At 38.8% G+C, this 22,381-nt stretch overlaps 1 protein-coding gene across 1 annotated transcript in view; it reads left to right on the forward strand.

Moving 5' to 3' along the window:
- The first annotated feature begins 461 nt into the window (after positions 1–461).
- The window catches only part of MMP2 (matrix metallopeptidase 2), a 35,408-nt gene continuing 13,488 nt past the window's right edge, over positions 462–22,381 (forward strand). Inside the window, exons 1-9 of the mRNA XM_075101630.1 lie at positions 462–788; positions 5,158–5,384; positions 6,908–7,056; positions 9,195–9,323; positions 10,763–10,936; positions 16,447–16,620; positions 18,784–18,957; positions 20,109–20,264; positions 22,035–22,188. Of these exons, the coding sequence (XP_074957731.1) occupies positions 645–788; positions 5,158–5,384; positions 6,908–7,056; positions 9,195–9,323; positions 10,763–10,936; positions 16,447–16,620; positions 18,784–18,957; positions 20,109–20,264; positions 22,035–22,188 (1,481 nt within the window). The 5' untranslated portion in view covers positions 462–644. The remainder of the gene's footprint in view (positions 789–5,157; positions 5,385–6,907; positions 7,057–9,194; positions 9,324–10,762; positions 10,937–16,446; positions 16,621–18,783; positions 18,958–20,108; positions 20,265–22,034; positions 22,189–22,381) is intronic.

The following is a 22,381-nucleotide window of genomic DNA, read 5'->3' on the forward strand; positions in this document are numbered from 1 at the left end:
AGACCTACCGTTTATGTAGCCTAAGCAGGAGAGGGACAAGAGCCTCACTTGGCTGCACTCCACCGTGCAGGCTCTGCCTCAAAATCCATAATCAAAATGTTTACTGTTAGTCACTGTGTAGGAGTGTAATCACGTATGACTAAAGCAGATTATTATGTCTGTGGCAAGAAAATAGGCTAAAAAATAATAAAAATACTTAGCTAAGAAAATAATGTTTAGAAATTTTTTTTTCTCATTTAAAATATATGTGGGGCACTTCATCTTCAAAATTAAGTCAGATTTGCTTTTTGCTGCTCTCTGGCATAGAGCTAAACACTTTCATATATGCAAATGAGGAGAAAATGTGGCCTCCTTCAGCAGTAATAAGTATCTGCCTGTTGCTACCTTAAAATCACAGCAATCACATCTGGTAACTGCCCTTTTCTCATGTTTCCACTAGTTTTCAGACTTCCTCTTGTGGTAGCTTGAGACTGCGCATCTGGATGTTTTAAACATACAAAGGAATTGCTAGAGCAAGCAAAAGAGAAAACGGTGCAGAGAGTTAAGATGTGCAGATAAGAAACTGGTGCACTGTGCAGCTAAAGTAACGGGCAGACAGTTGGGGAAAATCTTTTTCCAAAGAGGAGAGCGCAAGTTTAGGCAGAATGAAGACTCACATTGTCTGTGGCTTCGTTTTTAAAGTACTATTCATCCAAGTATATCTTTTTAACAAAACCTTAGCTGCGCCATCACCAATCATTAAGTTTCCTGGAGACAGCACTCCCAAAACAGACAAAGAACTAGCAGTGGTAAGTGTTGGTTTCATCTTTGCTTCAGATTTATGTTGTTGTTTCATAAGCAGATGTTTCTTTCTTGTTTCAGCTGAGGCTAAGGAATGACTGTAGCATTCTCTCCCCAGAGTCTCTGGAAGCGCTAGCTAGCTAGCAAAGGTATCAACTTTCAAAAGTTAAAACTAGAGCCAAGTAATGTTTCCTCTCTTAAAATTTTTTAAGCCAGCAAAGTAAGTCTTTTTTTTTTTCCTTAAGTATGAACATACAAGATTATTTCATGAAATCATTGCGACTATAATCAAAATATTTCAATGGTTAAGAGGGGAGAAGGCATATAATAGACATCTAATTTTTTATGTAAATCAAGTAGAAGTGAGGACTGTTGAGACTCACTTGATGTATGTATCACAGCTTCCAGAAGTTTGTTTTCCAGATTGTTTACCATGCATTGCATAAACACAGCTTTAAGGGACAATTATGATTGAAAGCTGGCTTGAGTTTCAGAAGCCATTGTAACAAGTTTTGACTTTGAAAAAAAAAATCTCATCAGAGGTTTAATGAAATTCTTTTTTCCAAAATCAATCTGGAACAAAAAAAGGAGTTTGGATTTCTGTGACATTAGCAAGTTATAACTATAACTCTACAGCATTTTATTCTAACCTTATTTTAGCCCTGTGGACCTTCATAAAAATGACATTATGGAGAAGTCCATTTAAGGGGAGATTGAGATGGATTATTCTTATTTTAGCATGTAAATTATAGACATTTCTCTTCTTCAGCAGTAAGTCCATTCTAAGGAAGATTGAGATAAATTATTCTTATTTTAGGACATAGAGGATTGAAAGTTGGTCACTTTTCTTTAGGAGTTCTTGTGCATCTTGGGAAAGCTTGCCAGCTTAAAGAAGGGCTGGGGGAGGGTAGAGAGAGAACTTCCAGATGGGAGCTGCAGTGGAAAGTTTAGGAAAAACAGACAAACTGACCCAAAAAGGGCACTCCTCAGCCTTTAAGAAAACAAATTCACCCAAGGTTTTGCCTTAGCAGCACAGCAGCTACAGGATGGGGGGGGCAGTTCAAGTGGGAGAAGAGAGTGGGGTCACACATGTCTATTAGTAATTTAACCACTCGTAAATAATCTATTTTCTTAGACACAGCCAGGCTTTCATTCAATAACAGCAATCCACATCTCCCCTCATCCCTATTTCTTTCTAACAACCTATTTATTGTGTGTACTCAGAGGAAAATTACAAGCTAGTTTAACACTGCACGTCGTCTTTGTCATTTTTTGTAGTATCCTTTGGTAATGTTAACTGGCTGCCTTTCCCTCACACCCTCCATCAGAACAGCCCCAACACTCAGCATCAGAACACAAATTGCTATGTTGCAGCTGGACCCCGTTTCATTAATGGGCTGGATCAAAATTCCAGATCACCACAGCTCCCTGCTGACTTTGGGAAAACTGAATTTTGCAGCCTAGGCCAAGATGTGGTTTACATAGACACTACATTTTCTTCAGGATTCACTTCTCACAAAACAGCTGGTTATGTTCATTTTTCATCTTCAGTAAAATCTCCATTTTAGGAAAAAATGAGAAGGGTTAGCTTTTCATTTAGAATCCCAGCAAGTAAAATCCTCTACCATGCCTCATTTCATATTTTTGGTTGTATCTTAATCCCAAACCTAAAATGGCAAGAGCAGCATCCTGCTTCTTCAGTAAACGTCAGTTCTGATGTATAGTCTGTATTATATCATGGTACCTCATTGGGAGATGTAAATAGAAGCATAAGAAAATCTATCAAACTACATTAAAATGAAAACTGGGATAAGAATAGACCATCCATACTGGCCTGTTTGATTATGTTCTTAAGGGATTTCACATAATTTCCACCAGGCCCCATTAAGCATGAGTAGACAGCAGCTTAGTGGTAGCAAAGGTCAAACCATCCCGTGGCCATTATTTGCCAGTGCCACAGTCTCCACTGGAGAAATACCACCACATCAGAAGTTATAAAAATCACAAAAACTGGGCATAGTCTGTGCTTAGTCAGTAGGTGGATAGAGGACATTCTGAGGGAAATGGGGTAACATCTTGATTAAAACCTTTTTCTGAGTAAGCTCTGAACCATTTCCTGTGCAGGGAAGATGAGGTACGCTTGGACTTAATGAGGAAGTGGTGAAATCCGGGCTTGACCAACTTGCAGTCATCAAATACCCTTTGCTATATTTTGCTGATGCAGTGGTCTCACCCCCAGTCTGCTGGGTGAACTTCAGTCAATTAATTAGACACAACAAAGTAAGGTTTCCCTCAAGAATACTTCCTGGCACAAGAACTTAAATGTGCGGTCATTTTGTCAAGTTCCTTGTAATCCTCAGTTAGAAATAATTCTTTGATATTTCTGATACATTTTTTGGCAAATATACCTTTATCTTATTTAGAGTGTTTTCCTACCTTGGATTTGCAGTTAATATTTTGGATACAATACCTGAAGAATGCTTCTTCCTCTGCTCCAGAACATTTTAATGGAAAGAGCAGTAACTTGCAACCTTCCTGTCTAACAGCATCATTGGAAGGGTGTCTCTCAGCTCTGTGCCATGCTAAGCACCAGCTGGGGTGGCCTACACATCAGTTTGGGAACACCTGCCATTTGACATGGCTGTAGCTTTTCTTTCAGAGCTAGGCATAAAGTATTGCAAACCCAGACTTGAGTGTGGAGTTTCCGAAACCTATGTGCAAGAGAACCATAAGATTCACTTTCCTGGATAAAGCCTACAATTCCAGATAATTTAGTCAAGCTGTTTAGAACCTGTGAATGAAAATAATTAGATAATGATAAGTTATTATCATTACAGAAGTACCCAAACTAACATCTTCATCATAATCCATTTACCTGCTCCTTAAGGAGGATATAAATTCAACAATCTAAAGCTGTACATAACCTAAACAGTGTGACTGAGCCTGTCTGTGCAACAGTCCAAGCTAAGGCAACAGCTTGAGCTACAGGTTTTCTCAAATTCAGTCTGGATCCAAACACTGAATCCAAAACCTCTAGCTAGCCAGCAGTCTGTCATGTGGCCATATTCATAATCTCCAGTTAGGAATGGAGTTGGTAGAGGATTTTATACAGTTGCTGAAGATATAACTGGAAGTTTTCTCATTTGCTTCTTGTCACTCTTTTTCATTTGAATGACTGTTTTTATGGCAGGTTTCACCATGTGCTAGAGACTGCCAGGCATTCTCTCAGGGTTGGTCCTTCCCCCAAGAAGCTCACACTTATTCTGCCAGTCAACACTGAACTTAAAAGAAAAAAAATACTAAAGGGCTTGTGTGAGCTCACTTGTGTATTGGACAGAAGGTGGGGACCGTGTATGGATATTCAGCACCACAGCTGTTTCTCTATATGTTTCTCTATAGTTTAGTTTAACATAAATACGCCACTTACCAACACATATCTGAAAGACATGGCTGCTTACCTGGAACAATTGCCGGTGAACAGACTAACCCCCATTGCTCCTCTGCAATTAGAGGCAATGGCAAACAACAGACTGACTTTTTTTAAAAAAAATTTTAACTGCACTATACCTTCTAATTAGGTCGTACTGATCAAAACGGAAAGTGGAAGAGACTTGAGTGTGTATTATTTTAGATAAGAGATTAAAATAATGGGATTTGTGCTGCCTGTTTTGATCCTTTATGACCACTGTTTTCTAAGGAGAGATAATTTTGTGATCTGCCACCATGGTTGTATCAGAAAGACCAGTCCGGTGGTAATCTGCTGGCGTGTTTGATGGCTTTAAGTATGCAGATATTGATTGGCTGAAGCGTGCAGGCAACTGAGTTGTTACCAAAGACCTTCTTCCTCAGGTCTTTGCAATGTTTGACTCAAAAGCAAACACAAGCAACATTCAAATAGTTCTACACAGTTTGAATAAACAATGTTTTTCTTCTTTTCAATTAATGTTGTCTCATTTCTGTGGTTGCTTTGATACCTTGTCAAGTTTCTCAAAAATCCATAGAGTCTTCCAAGAAAAAAATACACAAAATCTAAAACTGTAAGCAGATTTCTACATCATAATGAAACCAAAAACGATAAACCCATTTTTACTTTGTTCTACATTAAAGCTTTATGCTTCACTTACTAATAAAGCAATTCATTAAGTAAAGGTGATAGCTAATAGTGGAAATGATTGCTTAATTAGCAAAGCTGTGTGATCAAGGATGGTTTGTGTCAATTAGGAGATTCTGCTGGTGTCTCAGTTACTAATAATAGTAAGTTTGAAAGGAAAACTTGCAAATTACAGAGAGAAAGATAACATGGAATTACAGTATTTATTTGTAATGACTATTTCTTTTATGAATTTTTAAGTCTTTGTTCTGTGCTTTTTTTTCAAGCAATACCTGAATAAATACTATGGATGCCCGAAAGACAATTGCAATTTATTTGTCCTGAAAGATACTTTGAAGAAAATGCAGAAATTTTTTGGGCTGCCTGAAACAGGAGATTTGGATCAAAATACTATTGAGACAATGAAGAAACCCCGCTGTGGTAACCCAGATGTAGCTAATTACAACTTCTTTCCAAGAAAGCCAAAATGGGAAAAGAATCATATAACATACAGGTACTGAATGGTGATGGCGGGTTTTGCTCATACATAGCCACAGCATTTTTAAGAACCAATCAAACAAGGCTCTTAGAAGTGGAGTAGCTGCTTAGTGGGCTAGACAAGATTTCTTGAATTAAATTCTCTTTGTGTTTGGATAACGTGTCTGAAATTTCAAATTGTAAAATTTCAGGAATAATAATCTAAAGATCAATTTTATGGTTCTGATTGAGTCTAAAGAGGTTTTGGTTTTATTCTTTGCTCTGCTGCAAGCATCCTAAGGGAACTGGAGCAGGAGTATCTCACCTGTCCCTCTACACAGTGGGGACCATGGTACTTATTGACTGCCAAGGCCATGTAGGAGGACAAACTCCTCTGCATTGAGCAGTCATAAAAAAGGAGGTTATCCAATAGATTTTAAAAGAAAACAACCGTATTTCAGATATATACAGACATGATTTAAAGAAAACCTATTGCAATAGGCTTGGCATGTTTTAATTTCTTACTCTTACTCTGAAGAGGTAGGGACCAATACAGCTCTCACTGAAGTCAGTAATAAAAAAAAAATCTCCTTTACTTGGTCTGCTGCCTCCTCACAAGTTATGACTCAAAGCATCTCTCATTCTGCTATCAGCCTAAGAAACACTGAAAAAACCTGTGGCAGCTCTCACAGTCCCCTCTTGCTGACTATGTGCTTCCTCTGATTTTTTCTCATTCTCCTTAGGCACAAAGTAGTTTCCCTCACTATGCACAACCCTAACAGCAAAGAATTGGAAATTTGTCTTTACTTGGAGATTAGCTGGCTATAATATAAGGCACTAAGAAGTCCAATTAAAATATATGAAGAAGAAGAAGAAAGCATTGCACTTAAGAGTTTGTCCCTTTCTCATGTCAGGCCTATGGCTCTATTTTACATGCTTTTACCTCCTATTTCCCCATGTATCCTATTGCCAGCGTAACAAGTAAAGGATTAGTATTCAGCTGGGCTGAAATATACAGCTAACTACAAAGGTGAGGGAGAAGGGCTGTTTTAATGTTGTTATTATTAAAGAGCAAAACAATCCACACTTGAAACTTTCCAAACGTTATTGAGCTCTTTTTCTGGCAGGTAAATCTTACATATCAAGATGTGCTTGTATGTTCATGGCTAAAGCGACAGTACAACTTGCAAGCTAAGTAGTCTACAAACATGTAAATCTCAAACCTAATGGAGCAAAAGAACATAAAGTGATGCCTTGCCAGCACCTCAGCACTGACGCAAAACCCTGAATATTTTGTGCAAGGCCCTCTGCCATGCAGGCTTTACAGCCTCTGGCTATATAATTTTCTTCATGCTGCTGCATCAATTCCAAAGGAAAATAAATAGTAAGTGCCACATCTAAGCATGTCTCTGAATCAAAGGAAAGTGTCTAGATCTTGTGTGGAGCAGTGTTAACCTCTTAACCGGTTTCACTACTGAGTCTAATTAGCATTTTAATTAGTAAGCAGCAAATACTAGGAAGGGATTTACGTGTTATTTAACCCTTTCTCTTACCTCTAAGGATTATAGGATACACCCCAGATTTGGATCCTGAGACAGTAGATGATGCCTTTGCTCGAGCCTTTCAAGTCTGGAGTGATGTCACACCGCTGAGATTTAACCGAATAAATGATGGAGAAGCTGACATTATGATTAATTTTGGCCGATTGGGTATATTTTTCTATTTTTACATATGTTTTTGGTTTTGTTCCTTTCATTACTCCTTAATATTGGAATGATCTACCCTCAATAAGTAGTACCCATGAGCCTTTCTGGCAAACCTTGTCCTAGTTTGCACTTGGCTTACACAGGCTAAGGTCTAATTTCGCTAAGATCTTTTTTTCTTTCTTATACACGAGAGAGAAAGATAAGTATTTATACAATATCCTTATACTATATTTATTTTTCCAAAAGAGAATCACTAGGGGCAACATTTTATTTTTAAATTTACAGATCAGAAATAGAACTGGTAAATATTGGTACAGATCTTAAGATGATGTGAGCTGGCTTCCCACCACAGAAGAGAATGGAACGCCATCATACTGCTTATTTATAGCTCCGTACTCAGTTTTCCAGTGATAGTGGTGGAGGTTCTAACATACTGGAGCTTAAAAATGGATTTGTGGCTTGCAATTTTGACTCCATAGCTGGTGGCTGTTCTTTAGCCCAGCAAAATGCAGGCTTTCAGTGCATTTTTTGGTCTTGAAGAATTTAAAAATATGGATCATTAAGCTGAATTATGGTTTGAGTCCAGCTGATGATAGGTGACTTGATTCATTTTCACTGTGCATGCCTTCTCAATTAATTTTGGTTTCCCCTGAAAGAATGTTTATAACTTTTCAGTGTAAACCTGGGACATTTTAACTTCTTATGGACAATCACAGAATTTTTAATACTAATGAAATACTCACGCAGCCAGTCACTTGGGAGGTAGACTTTGGAAGTGAACTGTTCAAAGAATAACCAAGTTTTTGTAAAAGCCTCCATTTCAAGTTGATTTTCTTTGCTTTAGCTACTGATGAGTTGACCTCAAAAGCTTCAGAGATTCTGTGCAGAACTCAAAGCTTCGGATCCTCATCCAGGCTGGCTTGGTAGGCAAAAAGAACTCTTACAAAAGCAGAAGTGTTTCTGCTGGATTTAGTCCTTGCTGGTTATAGTCAGCTCAGAAACAGTGGGAAAAGAACCCCTTCCACATTCATTCATTCTTATCGTTTTATTGCACGTCAGATTCACAGGAGCTGGGACATCCACAAGGTTTTTCATTTTTAAGCTTTCTCTTAAGCAAAGGATCTACTTTGAAATAAACAGGAGTAAGACATCTAATATATGTCAAAATCTTCTCCTTGACAACTGACACACTAGCCTACTGAAATGAGTGAACTGAACTAGTATTAGGAGAGTGACACCAGCACAAAGTCAGTGTAACAGAGTAGAGAATCAGGCCTGTGTATTCAGTGCTTCTGTTAGATGGCAAGACATCAGATCAAAAGGCCTGAAATGATGCAACTGGAGACGCTGGCAACCAGCTTTGATGCACAGGTCAGTGTGGTGGGAAAGCTATGAATACCAGGGTTATGCCCTTGCCAGCCTGCCTTACCCACATGCCGTGTACTTCCAAGAAAAGCCTACAGTGTAATAACAGGAGAGCTACTTAACCTGCTGTTGCCCTGTGAGCTGCCTGAGTCTTGGAGTGGTTGATGTGGAGGAGGAATAGGCTCATTCACAGGACTCAGAGCACTGCATAAGAGCTAGCTTTCCAGAGGCTCACTACTGAGACACTCAGCTGATTTGTTTTCCTGCTTAAAGTAATGTGCGCCCTGCACAAAGAAAACAGCACAGCAATCTGAGGTGCAGCAGAAAAGAGTAGCCTGCAAAAAGAAATCTGCCTTTACTTTCCAATCTCTGTGTTGGAGACTGATCCAAATTATCTGAAAATACCTCTCATCTACAATGTTTATTTTACAGCTCCTACCCGTCTCCATTGAGAAATAGCAGCATGGATGCAGTCATACAGCTAAAGCAGAATATTTCACTTCCCTTCACTGTCTTTGATTCCCTTCCACAATACTTCCAAGATATAAAATCGCATGCTTTGACAACTGAAGCACTGACACTTAATGTTCTTTGTAAGAACTGGCTTCTTCCCTTCTGGTTCAGTCTTGCCAGCACAGCCCATACCAATGACCTCACTCACTATTCTGCTGTTGTCTTGGATGGGAAAGTGCACATGATAATCGTCATTCATGTATAGGTTCTGACAGAGTTGAGGTGATTAGAAACTGCTCTTTTTTGTCTGCTTTCTCCTGCAGAACATGGTGATGGCTATCCATTTGACGGCAAAGATGGTCTCCTGGCTCATGCCTTTGCGCCAGGGTCAGGAATTGGAGGAGACTCTCATTTTGATGATGATGAACTGTGGACTCTTGGAGAGGGACAAGGTACCAGATCTTTTAATGTTTCAGAACATATGGCCTGCTGGCTGCTATGTTTTAATGATGTTTCAGGCACTGCACTAAATGTTTCCATTAACATGTTAATAAATGTTAGGAGATGAAAATTAATTTATACAAATTAGATTGTTCTCTACAAAAATGTTTAGGTAATTCCTAAATAAATGTTAACTAGGATTTCCTTTTCTGTTCCTCTACTGTTGCCCCCTCAAAAACTGAATTAATAATGGCGTGATGCTGCACATCCGTCATGAATTGGGGAAAAGTACAAAGTCACGACTATGATTTTGAATGCTTCAGTTCCCAGAGACTCAGACTACAACATCTTAAGTTCATTTGTAAGAGGCAGACTTGCCAGTGCTTTTCAGCTGACAGACCCTTTTTAAGATGACTTAAGCTGTGGCTCCAGTTGTTAAAAATGGAACCACCCACCTGAATAAGGATTTATATACTCATGGTATCTGTCAAAACCAAATAGAATATACATCCCCCATGCTGATAACTGAAACAAAATTAACATCAAACAGGCAATTAAGAACATCTCCAAGAATCTTCAACAGGCAGTTTGCCATACCCTTTAGAATAAAATAGCTGAAGATAATATCACCTGAACTAGATAAACAAGACCAAGTATTAGTAGTTTTGAACCTCTTTTTTCTGCTTGAACTTTGCCACAATCATATCGTGCTAATTATAAGTCTTCAACTGTAAAATAATTTGGAAAAGGTACGAGTCTGCCTCAGATTAACAAATAACAGGAGGAAAACGTTTTCCATATTACTAGAAATACTCCACAAGCATCCAGTTAGTTACTGCCATTAAAAGAAATGCTATAGATAAGTGAAGTATCTATATGTTAACATATATTACAGCTCCAGTACTGTAGTCTTACGACTACATGTGAAAAACTGAAATAAACCCCAGGACCTGGGTGTGTCTGCGTTACCACCCTATCCCCCCGTGCAGCAACAGATGTCATTTGAGTCGAATTGGAAATATCAAAGTGGTTTATGAGGCACAAGGCATGTTCAGCTCATGCTTAACTTCTGCCTGGAACCTTTCAAGCTATACTGAATATTTTAGACCATATTACGAAAGAAACTAAATTACTAAACGTATTAACAGCATGTTTGTAAGTTCGCATTGCCATAGTAACAACAACATATATATTTTTCTGGGCTGATTTTAAGGACTGTTCATTCTAACACTTCACCATGAGTAATATCCATGTAATTCTTTCAAAATTACCGGTTATTATTTCAGCTATGATCATCTTGCCAGTAGACAGACCAACAACATATTGAATTTCAAAGTGGAAATGCAGACTGCATTTCTATACCAATGTCCTCCAGGAAAAGATGTCCAGAAACTGTATTTTTCATATCAGTTGGTGGCTAATTTCACCACTGCATTTACTCTCTTTATAGTGGTTAGAGTGAAGTATGGAAATGCGCATGGTGAATACTGCAAATTTCCCTTCTGGTTCAATGGCAAGGAATATAACAGCTGCACAGATGCAGGACGCAGCGATGGATTCCTCTGGTGTTCCACAACCAAAGACTTTGATGCAGATGGCAAATATGGCTTTTGTCCCCATGAGTGTAAGTAGATCATTGTTTCTACTGTTTTTTTCCTGGTAGACTGTTCCGTAATTATTTTGCCCATAGACTTCTTGTACTTTTTTAACTCCCTTTCTGGCAGACTTAGATTTGCTGCTCTTTAATATCTTCTTAGTATCTAGGTAGACAAATAAAGGTTCCCTTGGTATAGGGGAGTTTGTAACTAATGATGACCCAGGCCAGGACATTTCTCTAAAAACAAGGACATATTGAAGATATGTCTGAGGCAACGTCGGCCCTATATATACACATCAAAGACACTACAGGTTCAGTTTCATGATCCAGGAAATACAAACACCTTTTAGAGTAAGGATAGGGCCAAATTTGGAGATGGAGCACACTAAATGACAGAAATCTCTCCCTAAATTGCAGGCCATTCCACTAACAATTGCACTGCATCTCCTTCAAGAGCAGTAACTGAAAAACTAGCAGTTAAGGATGAAACCCATTAAGGCAAACCTCTAGAAATTCACATACCAATTTTACCCACTGGCAGCCCAGGTCCTCTGAGTCTGGGAGGCCTTTTAGTGCAACATGACACTATTATTGTCACAAAACACCCTTTAAATGACTTCACACTGCTTTTCAAAAAATGGCTGCTACTGCTGTGTCATAAAAACTAATAAGAGAGTTATGAAAGGACGAAACACAAAGCAATGGAGCTTTTGTGGGACACATGTTAATCCTGCTTGGAACAATAGTACTAAACTTATAAAATACAGGCTATAGGCAGTCAGTACAAGGAAAGAAAGGGCAGATTGCCAAAAGAATCACAGAATCACAGGTTGGAAGGAACCTCAGGGATCATCTAGTCCAACCTTTCTAGGAAGAGCACAGTCTAGACAAGATGGCCCAGCACCCTGTCCAGACGACTCTTGAAGGTGTCCAAGTGTCCAAGTCAACCACTTCCCTGGGGAGATTATTCCAATGGTTGACTGTCCTCAGTGTAAAAAATTTCCCTCGTGTGTCCAATCGGAATCTCTCCAAGAGCAACTTGTGTCCATTCCCCCTTGTCCTCTCCATGTGACTCTGTGTAAAAGGGAGCCTCCATCTTCCTTGTAGCTACCCCTTAAGTACCAGTACATGGAGATGAGATCCCCTCTGAGCCTCCTTTTCTCAAGGCTGAACAAACCCACTTCTCCCAGCCTATCCTCGTATGGCAGGCTTCCCAGTCCTTTGATCATCTTGATGGCCCTTCTCTGGACCCCTTCCAGCCTGTCCACATCCTTTTTGTACAGCGGGGGCCAGAACTGTACACAGTACTCCAGGTGTGGCCTGACCAGTACTGAGTAGAGCGGGATAATGACTTCTTTCTCTCTGCTGGTGATGCCCTTTTTGATGCAACCCAGCATCCTGTTGGCCTTCTTGGCCGCAGCAGCACACTGTTCGCTCATGTTGATTATGAGAAAATTAGTGATGCTTAAGATGCAAAGCTAAGAAGAGATGTTCAGAGTTTTGTCAGACCAGGAATGCACAAGCACAGCCCAACGTGTCACAGGCAAGCTTCATCAACTACTGTAAAAAACCATGAGTGTGCATTAATATATATGTGTCAGTTAAGGACACATAACGTTCCAAAAGGCCACAAATATGTCTATGTAGAAAAAGTTCTTATACCATGTCTTCAAAACTTCTCTGGTATCCTATCCACTAAATGGATTCCTGCTTGACAAATTTTGGGATTCGTCAAGTTCATTTGCAAACCCATACAGTTTCCAGTATAAGACTACAAGTTCTCTGCATCAAGATGCTACTGGTTTGCAAAGGCATTCTGTTTTGAACATATTGGTCTTTTAGCCCTAACATGACAAATTTCCAAAACCCTAATTGCCCATTATAGATCACATCTAGAGCTCGGATGTACCATGGTGACAGCTATTTATAAGACTACAGGGGATGAGCAAGTAGAAGTGTAAACTTTTAACAGACTTCAGTTAATTTAAAAAAAGTTATCATTAGTTACATGACTTTCAGAACTAGTTTCTTTAGCCCAACATTTACTTCAGTAGATTATATGCGTACACACACACATACCTGCTCAATCTTGTTTACCTAGAACTTTGCCATCTCCTTCATTCCCCTCCTTTCCCCAGATCTCCCCTCCCTCAGGTTAATCCTGAGCTGGAAAGGAACAAAATTGGGTTTATTTCTTTAAAGTACCCCAAATGCTCATATATAGGGAGAACGAAGCCTGGATTATAGGTAGCTGGACAAAACGAGACCCACATACCCTGACTGATACCTTTGTAAAATCCTGAAGTCATACATGACCAAAAATGTAAGCAGTGAAGCACTCTCAGGGAGAGTTGGTTCTGAAAGTTGATGTTCCTGGAAATGCTTGTGTCAAGGTTTCTGAAACAGAAGGGGTTTGGCCTTTTGTTTCTAATGTAGTTGTTTCGCAAGACCCTTGAAAAGTTATACACAGATGTTTCTTATTAAATTGTGAGCAGCATTGTTCACTTATTATTCCAAGACAATATTTGCTAAAACCCCGCTAATAAATTCGGATAGGGGAGGATTTACATCATAGAGTCTCTGTCGGGGGCAACATTTCTAGTCGTCAGCGTTTGTTTCTCCCCCATATAATTCACTGAAGTTAGTTTCAGTTCGTGTCATAGAACCACCCTGCATATTTGGAAACATTTTTAAAGGTATCATACTGCACCAGGCTTTTCTAAAGTTAATCCCAGATCTGTACCCTAATTTTGTCAACTGATTAAACTACCAGTTGTCAAAGCAGAATAAGGGAAAGCAGAAAGTTATCTACATACTACACAAATCTTACGCAGGTGTGCTGCACCTCTCCTTTACCACATGGGATCAAGGGACCTTGAACCTCTCTCTTTGCCAAACTCCACTGACATTACAGGAAGTCTAGGCTCATTTGGTCCTCTGATATCCAATGTTACCGGTATCTGTCCTCTGTCTGTACCTCCCTCACACCAGTCACAATTCTTGTAGGCATCTGCTCGACTGCTCCCCCAGGCAGAACCCTCATGTAGCTGCAGCTACCTCCACCCTCAGTCTGTGCCACAGGGGTTTTAGCAGCCTTCCAGCCTGAGGTTTCCTTATATCACAACTAGCTGATTTTTCTGGGAAGAGCTAACAGTGCAGTGCAGCTCACAGGTTAGTAATGTCCGGTCTGAATCTGCTCTCCAACAGCATATCTTCACTGATTTTTAAACTACTGAGCTTACCATGAAGCAGAACAAGAGTCAGACCCTTTAAGATCCCCTTACAAGTAAATAAAACTTTTGTTTTGTTTTGTTTTGTTTTGGGAGAAACTGACCTAGTCTCTGTCTTTAACCTTAGTTTACATTAAAGCAAGTAATTTTCTCGTTAAGGCAGGGGAAGGAAGGGAGGATTTGAAAACTTAATAAACCATTGTTGTTACCATCACATGATGTTACTTCAAGCAAAATGAAAAACTGCATTTTGACTGTGACTCAGAAAGACTCCATGCAAAGCAGTAAGAGATTGACTTTCCATAAGGTTTTTGCAACTTAGCCACATTTAAACCAATAAAAAAAAGGACTATTAAAACACAGAGTTTGCCAGACCTAGAACTGGGAGCAGCTCATGTGGTAAATGAGTCATCTAAACAACTCAGTCTAATTTTGCCTTCCAATTCTATCATTTCTTTATAAAAAAAATAAAGTCTTTCTCTAATCACGATAGCCACAGTCCTAGTTGGTGGATGTTTCCTAACTTATTGCAGCAACTGAGACAAATACAAACACTTGCAGCTTGTTCTTTTGGGGAGGCACAGTGTGTGTTGCAGTTATCCTGATGAGTGCCTTTTGCCTAGAGACAGGACCTGTGTGTGGCTGCTTCCACGTCCAGGATGCAGAATGATACAGATGAGAGCTCAGCCAGATCAGAAGTTCAGTGAACTTGTGTGTATGAGCCAGGCCTGCAAAGCTCCAAGTCCTCTCCTTACTGGGACTGGAACTTACCAGTTCATGTCCCTGATACTGTGGCCAATTACTGATTTAAGTGGAAAAGGCAAAATGAATCATCTGTGTCACAATACCCCATCATTAGAACCCTTCCCAGTCCCCTTTCAGCTAGAAAAGGTCTTTGGTTTTTATTTCTTGCTACACTAAAGAGTGAAGCACGCTTATAAATAACATCTCTTCCCATCGATGTATCAAACTAAGCAAAGGCAAAACCCCTCAAATCCTACACAAAGACACTGAGGCTACAATGGCTTTTTGGTCATCAAAAATTACAATAGCAAAGTCAGAAATAACCTGCCAAACCTTCCCACATACATGTTTGGGGTTTAGCTCTAGGTTTAACTGGGGGAAGGAGGAAGAAAGGTGTCCCCTTGGGCACCTTAAAAAAAGGTCAGATCATGCATACTTTACACTGGGAATTCCCACAGATGTGTTTCATTCTGAGGTGCTGTTCTTAAATCGCAAGGGGAAATAGCACATGGCTGCATGAAGGATTTTTTGTCTCTGTTCAGTGCGAGGCCTGGCCCAGTTTGTTGCTCTCTCAGTTTCTGCTCACCAGCACATGGTTCTCATAGACACTGTCCTACCATTAAGGGTTCCCACAGACAGAGTGGCCAAGAGAAAACACAGGCAGATTCACAAGATGTCAGATGCTTCAGGCCACCTGCATTTTCATGTAATTCAATCTGGACATACATTTTTTTCAATAGCAGCATAAGAAATTTTATCTGTCTTCCTCTAGATATTCCAGAAAATTTACCAAAACCCTAAAACAGATCCCAGAACTCTTGACTCAGTTTAATCTATACTCCTTCATCCACAAGACAGATTTCTGTTTCTCAGGGTTGAGCAGTGGGGCCTTGTTTGTGTATAAACAACCCCTAGAAGACCAATGCACTACATTCAGGAGCATTAACAAAGCAAAAGATAAGAGAAGCCTCGAGCGTTCAGCTTTGTCAGAGGAGTCATATTTGTCCTCTCTATTGAGTACCTGAGCCCAGCTGCATGGATTCTTAGAAATGAAAAGCAAAGGTAGAGGAAAAGCCTACAAGGTATTATCTGACTTCAGCTGTACAGCATGGTAAAGAAACTGAAAACATGCACCGAGGGCTGTTAGGAAAAGTGATCTGGTATGTCCGTGGCTCTGTACAAAGTTTGCCATTCTAGCTAACAGTTTTGATGCAAGGTGAATGAATCAGCAAAGCACTAAGGAACATGAGTGACTTTCCCAGCATCCTCTTTCTAAATGTTGTTTCAAGAAGGGATATTAATTTTATGTTCACACAATTCAAACCACATTAAAACAGCTTGGTAGAACTTTCTTCATTCCCAGTTCATTTATAAAGATCAATTTGTCATTCCTTTCTATACACTTGTGAGATTGTAACATCCCTAGTCTATCTTGCCAAAGCATTTCATAGTTGGCTGTCTAACTTCTGTCAAGACCTTCGCACATTACCACTGGCACATTGTGATCCCTCGTTGATACTGAGCATTGCGTATTGATGTTTTTCTCTTTCGTTCTCCCTACAGCACTTTTTACAATGGGCGGTAATGGTGACGGGCAGCCATGCAAATTTCCCTTTAAGTTTCAAGGCCAATCCTATGACCAGTGCACAACAGAAGGCAGGACAGATGGATACCGATGGTGTGGAACCACTGAAGACTATGATAGAGATAAGAAATATGGATTCTGTCCGGAGACCGGTATGAGGAGTTTGCATAAAACAATGGCCAATTAGACTGCATTAAGTAACAAAAGTCTCCTTTTGCACACTTTCACCAGAGCACACAAAAGTTGATGAGAGTTAGGCACAATCTCAGCATCAGTGGCCAAGGATGCTTGGAACCTTGAGGTCCATTCAGGAGGCTTAGAACAGGAGTGATCTATTTAAATGATAGGGTATGCCATGGCACACCAAGTTTATCAGGGATACACAGATGTCACTGAACCATAGGACTGAATGTCTACCACTGACTGCAGGATAATTACATGTAGATTACAATTTAATGGCCCTGGAAGAGAAGTCTTATGTGACGGAAGAAAGCATGAATAATATTTTAGTTTAATACTTACCATTTACACCCGAAAAAAGAAATCCTGTTTAGTATGTTAAGCTTGAGTTAACATATCTTTTCAGCAATTCAAACGAACTAAGCGAAACGGTTTAGAGAGGCAAATAGATTTCTGCTTTCTTTACAATTTTTTATACTTATTAACTTGAGCTTTATTACAGAAAGGAATAGAAAATAATTTATAGCCTTGTATAGCTTGGCAGGTGTTCAATTTTAGGTTACAGACTAGAGCTATAAGTATTTAGACTGTGGCTTTGGCAGTTCTAAAATCTCATGTTTTTAACAGAGCCAAGGTGAAGCTACATTCAAACTTACATGCACCTTGTTTTTTGAGTCTTTTGAAAATGCCTAACCATTTCCAACAGGGATTTTATGTACTGATATTTGGCTTCCTGTTACTTTTGATAACCAGGTGTAACCCTTCAATTTTGCCTTACAGATATTTAAAAAGAAAAATAAAAGATAGGATCAAATTCATTATAAATTGCTACACAGTTAGGAAGAGAAAATCAAAAGGATGGTACATCAAAAAAAGCACCAATATATCTAGAATCAATATTTCCAAAGTCCTAGGTAACACAGTCTCTATCACTGGATCAAAAAAATACACTTAGTTTAAGCTTTTTTTTTCAGCATAAAAGGTTATTGCTTGAGGTAGCTGTGATTTCTTTTTTGGTTGGTTGTTTGTTTGGGTTTGGGGTTTTTTTGTGTGTGTGTGTGTGGTTTGTTTTTTTTTATAATTTCTGGTTTATTAATTAATAATCATGAATGCAAAATACATAATACTAAATAAGAACACAACCAGCTTTGCCTCTGTGTTGCTCTCCTGTACCTTCCCAAAAGACAGACCATAATTTGAAAGGAACTATAATTGCCAGGTAGCACTATAAATTAATTTAAATGAGTTTTATATTCTTTTCATATTCTGTCTATGATACCTACTTTAAAGTGTGATTTTACATTTAGTTAAACCCTCTTCCCTCTAGAAAATACTTACACATGCATATAACAAATGTTATTTCTTATATATATTACTGCCATATACTACATAGATTAGAACATTCTTAGGGGAAAAACTTTCAAGTTTTTGCAAAAATACTGGTTAAAAAGAAAAAAAAAAGTCCCCCACGTTTGATATCTTTTTCTTTATAAAATGTTTAAAACCATATGCTGTTAAACTGCACCCTACTGTCAGCATAAAACAATTCCTCTATTTATTTGATATGATTCCTCTTCTGGACCTTTTGTTTGTTTGTTTTGTTTGTTTGCCTGTTGGTTTGTTTTATGGTGGGTTTTTTTGTTTGTTTTGGTTTGGTTTTTTACTTAAAGCTCATACTTCAGGGGACATCTACTACCCAGGTGGATACTCAACAGCCCTTTAACCTTTCTGACACTAAAACTACCTTCAACCTATTTGAGACATGATTTCAAACATCACCAGGAAAGACCATCAAAATGACAGCACAAAGATACTTGCTGCACAATTACCCTCCACAAAATACTGTTAACTGTTGCTTTCTCAGAGCTGTGAACATGAGTCCAGGGCTCATTTTTATTCCCACCAAAACTACTGGCAAATTCACTGCAATGGCAATGTCTACATTTTTTCCTTTTCCTCTGTGACAGGCAATTTTATTTTCAAATATAACTTTTAATCTTACTCTTCATGTTCTTAAGAGGATTGCAGATTTCTCCTTGCTTTCTGTTTTTAATGTGCAGTTTAGGAGAAGACGCATCAGCTTAATCTCACAAAGGGATTCCCTTCTCACTGTGTTTTTCTGTTGTTTTCCACAGCCATGTCAACCGTTGGTGGAAATTCAGAAGGAGCCCCTTGTGTTTTCCCCTTCATCTTCCTTGGCAATAAATACGACTCCTGTACAAGCGCAGGTCGCAATGATGGCAAGCTGTGGTGTGCTTCTACCAGTAGCTATGATGATGATCGCAAATGGGGCTTTTGTCCAGACCAAGGTAACACAGTTTGTCAGGGCAATACAATGGTAACAGCAGATTGACAACACCAAGTACATCACGCTTAGGATGATTTCATTCTCATACTTGTCACTCCTGTCTGGTTACAGCACTTCTGAGCACAAAATCTGAGCAAAGCCCCAACATTCAAATGTAAGACTGTCGTTAAAGAGTCAGTCCCAGAGCTCATCTACCTGAAACATTCAGATTTTCTAAAATTATAACAATGAAGTACCTTTCCAAAATATAAAAAAAACCAAGCAACCAACCAACCAAACCCACACACACACACACCCCCATTTAATAAATAAATAAATGTTTTTCTCATGACCAGTTTTTCCTTCTAAGGCTAAAATCCACAAGTACTATAGTATTTCACTAGTATGTAATAATTATGCTCCGATATTGGCCAAATTACAAACAAATTATGAACAAATGTTAAATGTAAAAAATTAATATATTTGTGACTGATATTGCCAAAGATGAAAAACATGTTTAAAAAATGAGATTGACAGTGTAAGGTTTGTATGGTGAATATCAGTATTTAAAATTATTTTGGTTAATCTTTGTCCTTATTTGTAACATGAGTAAAATTAAATATAGCAGAGGGCTTTTTACAACATTTTACAAACAAATGCTAGATTCAGGATTTTCTTTTAGGAGGAAATAAGTGCCAAATTTCAGAGACTGTTTGGGCAGATAAAAGATTTTTTTTGTAACGTAACAATATTTGGTACCACAGTACTGATTTAGGATCTGTTCACAGATATACAGACCTGCTTATCACTTGCATGCCATTTCATGACGAACAGTAAGAACTAAGGTCTAGATTGCAAGTTTAATTCTTCTATGCTTAGAAAAAAAAAAGTCTGATTTTATTTGCTACACTTCCTTTTTTCACAGAAGTATTAAGACTCTAGTCAAAGTCACTTGCACGCGAGACAGCAGCAAACAAGAGCTACAGAAGAGGTTTTAGAATCTCTCTAATGTAATGTCATTTCTGGCCATTGGAGGCTGTAAATACTGATTATGAAATTTATTATTGGAAGATCTTTGATGGGTAGCAAGCAAAACATAAGACTATGAATAACCTGCGTGGTACGCTTCTCTTTAGATGCAAGCAGCTAATACTATCTTGTTACGTTATTTAGGATACAGTCTCTTCTTGGTTGCTGCTCATGAATTTGGCCATGCTATGGGATTAGAGCACTCTGAGGATCCAGGAGCTCTTATGGCCCCTATCTACACCTACACAAAGAACTTCCGACTTTCTCAGGACGACATTAAAGGGATCCAGGAGCTATATGGTAAAGTCCTCCCTCATCAGCAGAACTCATCAGAAAAGCATGCAACACAGGCTGAAATCTGGGACACAGAACTTGCAGTAAATTACATACTGCACAATACCACCAAGGCCAGAAACATCCTCTGTTCCTTTCTCCCTGCTTTCTTCATGTTATTACCAGGGCTCCTACTTCAATCAAATACCACAATTTAAGGATGAGGGGGTCACTAAATTTACTGAACTAACAGGAGTACCCAAACTTCCCATAACCAAGCTTTTACATGAAAATTTCTAATGCCTTTACTGGGACAATGAAATGCTGTGCTTTTCTCTAGCTTGAAATACCTGATGTGGGTGGGTTTTGGTGTTACTGTCTACAACACTCTAAGCTTCCCAGACTGCAACTCCTTGCAAGAGGTGAAGGACGTTGTTTCCTGTCCCATCTTGGAAACAGTTCATATTGCCTTCCCATAACAATTCAAGCTGTACTGTCACAATAACATTTGCAGATAGTCTGCAGGATACTTTGACATAAATGTGTTTGGCAAGCTCCTGGAGGAAAACTGGATTTCAGCATTTTTATTTTGGTACATTTTATTTTTTCCAGAGATACTCTTAGTAAAATGCAGAAGAATTATTAAAGTTCCTTAATTAAAGTATATATTTTCTACCTTGTAGAGGCACAAGTATACTACAGTCAGTCCAGCAGTTGAAGAAAATCTATACCATTTCTCTTTTTGTGCTTTTCATTTTTCTACTGAGATATCTTCTTAATTGTAAGTTACTATATTCTACAGTATTCAGCGCCTTGAAAATGATAATAAGAATACGCCAAAATGATTGCCACATGAGACACATTTTTATCAAAAATCTGATTTGAATTTGAATCTTTTTTTTCCCTTGTTCTCAGCTGCTTTAATTAAGACTGGGAAATGAGACATGGGCAAGGTTAAGTGAATTTTCTAAGCTCTCATGGAGTATCTTTGATAGAGTTCAGAATTTAAACCAGTTCTCTCAAGGCACTTTTCAAAACCTGTCTTTCTCGCCTCCTAATTAGTGATATAACCCTTTACAAGCTAATTTCTATATAAAACATGTATTCAAAAAAGCCTTGGTTTTCTTCCGTTATTATTCTCTCAAATCAGCTCAAATCACTTTGTTTCATACAGGAAATCAAACTGATGTCTAAGAAAAATGGCAAATGCCTCATAAGGCAATACAGCAGCAGCCAAAAAAAAAAACAAAAACAAAATAAAATAAGCCAGATGGCAAAGTGCATGTTCTACAGAGCATATTTTGATTATTGATGAGGGCATAAAGATCATGCATTTGTCTTTGTAACTTGCAAAATATTGGCACTTCTAGAAAGAAGAGAAATCCACTTTAACATCTCTCTCAGCGGAGTTGCAGATAATTCTGAATAGAAGGACTCTGAAATGCATTTCTCTTCTTTTTAGAAGCCAGTAAAATAAAAATCGTAATGTTAACATCTGAACCCAGTACAGTCACTTCTGAATATCAAGTTAAATAGGCAGCTCAACATGGACAGACACTCACCCAGGCACAGTGTCTTGAATGAGGCCACACAGCAGATTAAGGCACTGCTGGAAACTAAAGCCTTCTCTGCTGCGCTCAACGACCCTTCTGAAAAGTTTTCATTATAAGTTTTTTCTTCATCAAGTACTGCCTCCAAATTATTCCCTTTCTAGAAATTATGATAGTTCATGTTCTCTGTGTAACCTGTGCAGCACTGTATTTCAGTGTAACAGAGTATCTCCGTTCACCATTGCAGAAGTATCAACCGATGTCGAACCTGGACCAGGGCCAGGACCAGGGCCAGGCCCACATCCAACCCTTGGACCTGTCACTCCAGAGCTCTGCAAGTATGACATTGTATTCGATGGAGTTGCACAAATTAGAGGAGAAACATTTTTCTTCAAAGATAGGTAAGTGAGATAAATGCTTACAAATGGGGCCTCAAGTGGAGGTATCTGTCAGACCCATTTATTAAAATTTAGATATTTATTACCAGGCACAATCTCTGCCCTTTCTTTTGTGTGTTCAGACACAGAAAAGTGTCCTAATCAACTCCTAAGGGAAAGAGAAGGCAAATTCTGGCTTTATGGTTAAATAATACAG

This window comes from Phalacrocorax aristotelis, chromosome 8, assembly GCF_949628215.1.
Source record: "Phalacrocorax aristotelis chromosome 8, bGulAri2.1, whole genome shotgun sequence".
NCBI lineage: Eukaryota > Metazoa > Chordata > Aves > Suliformes > Phalacrocoracidae > Phalacrocorax > Phalacrocorax aristotelis.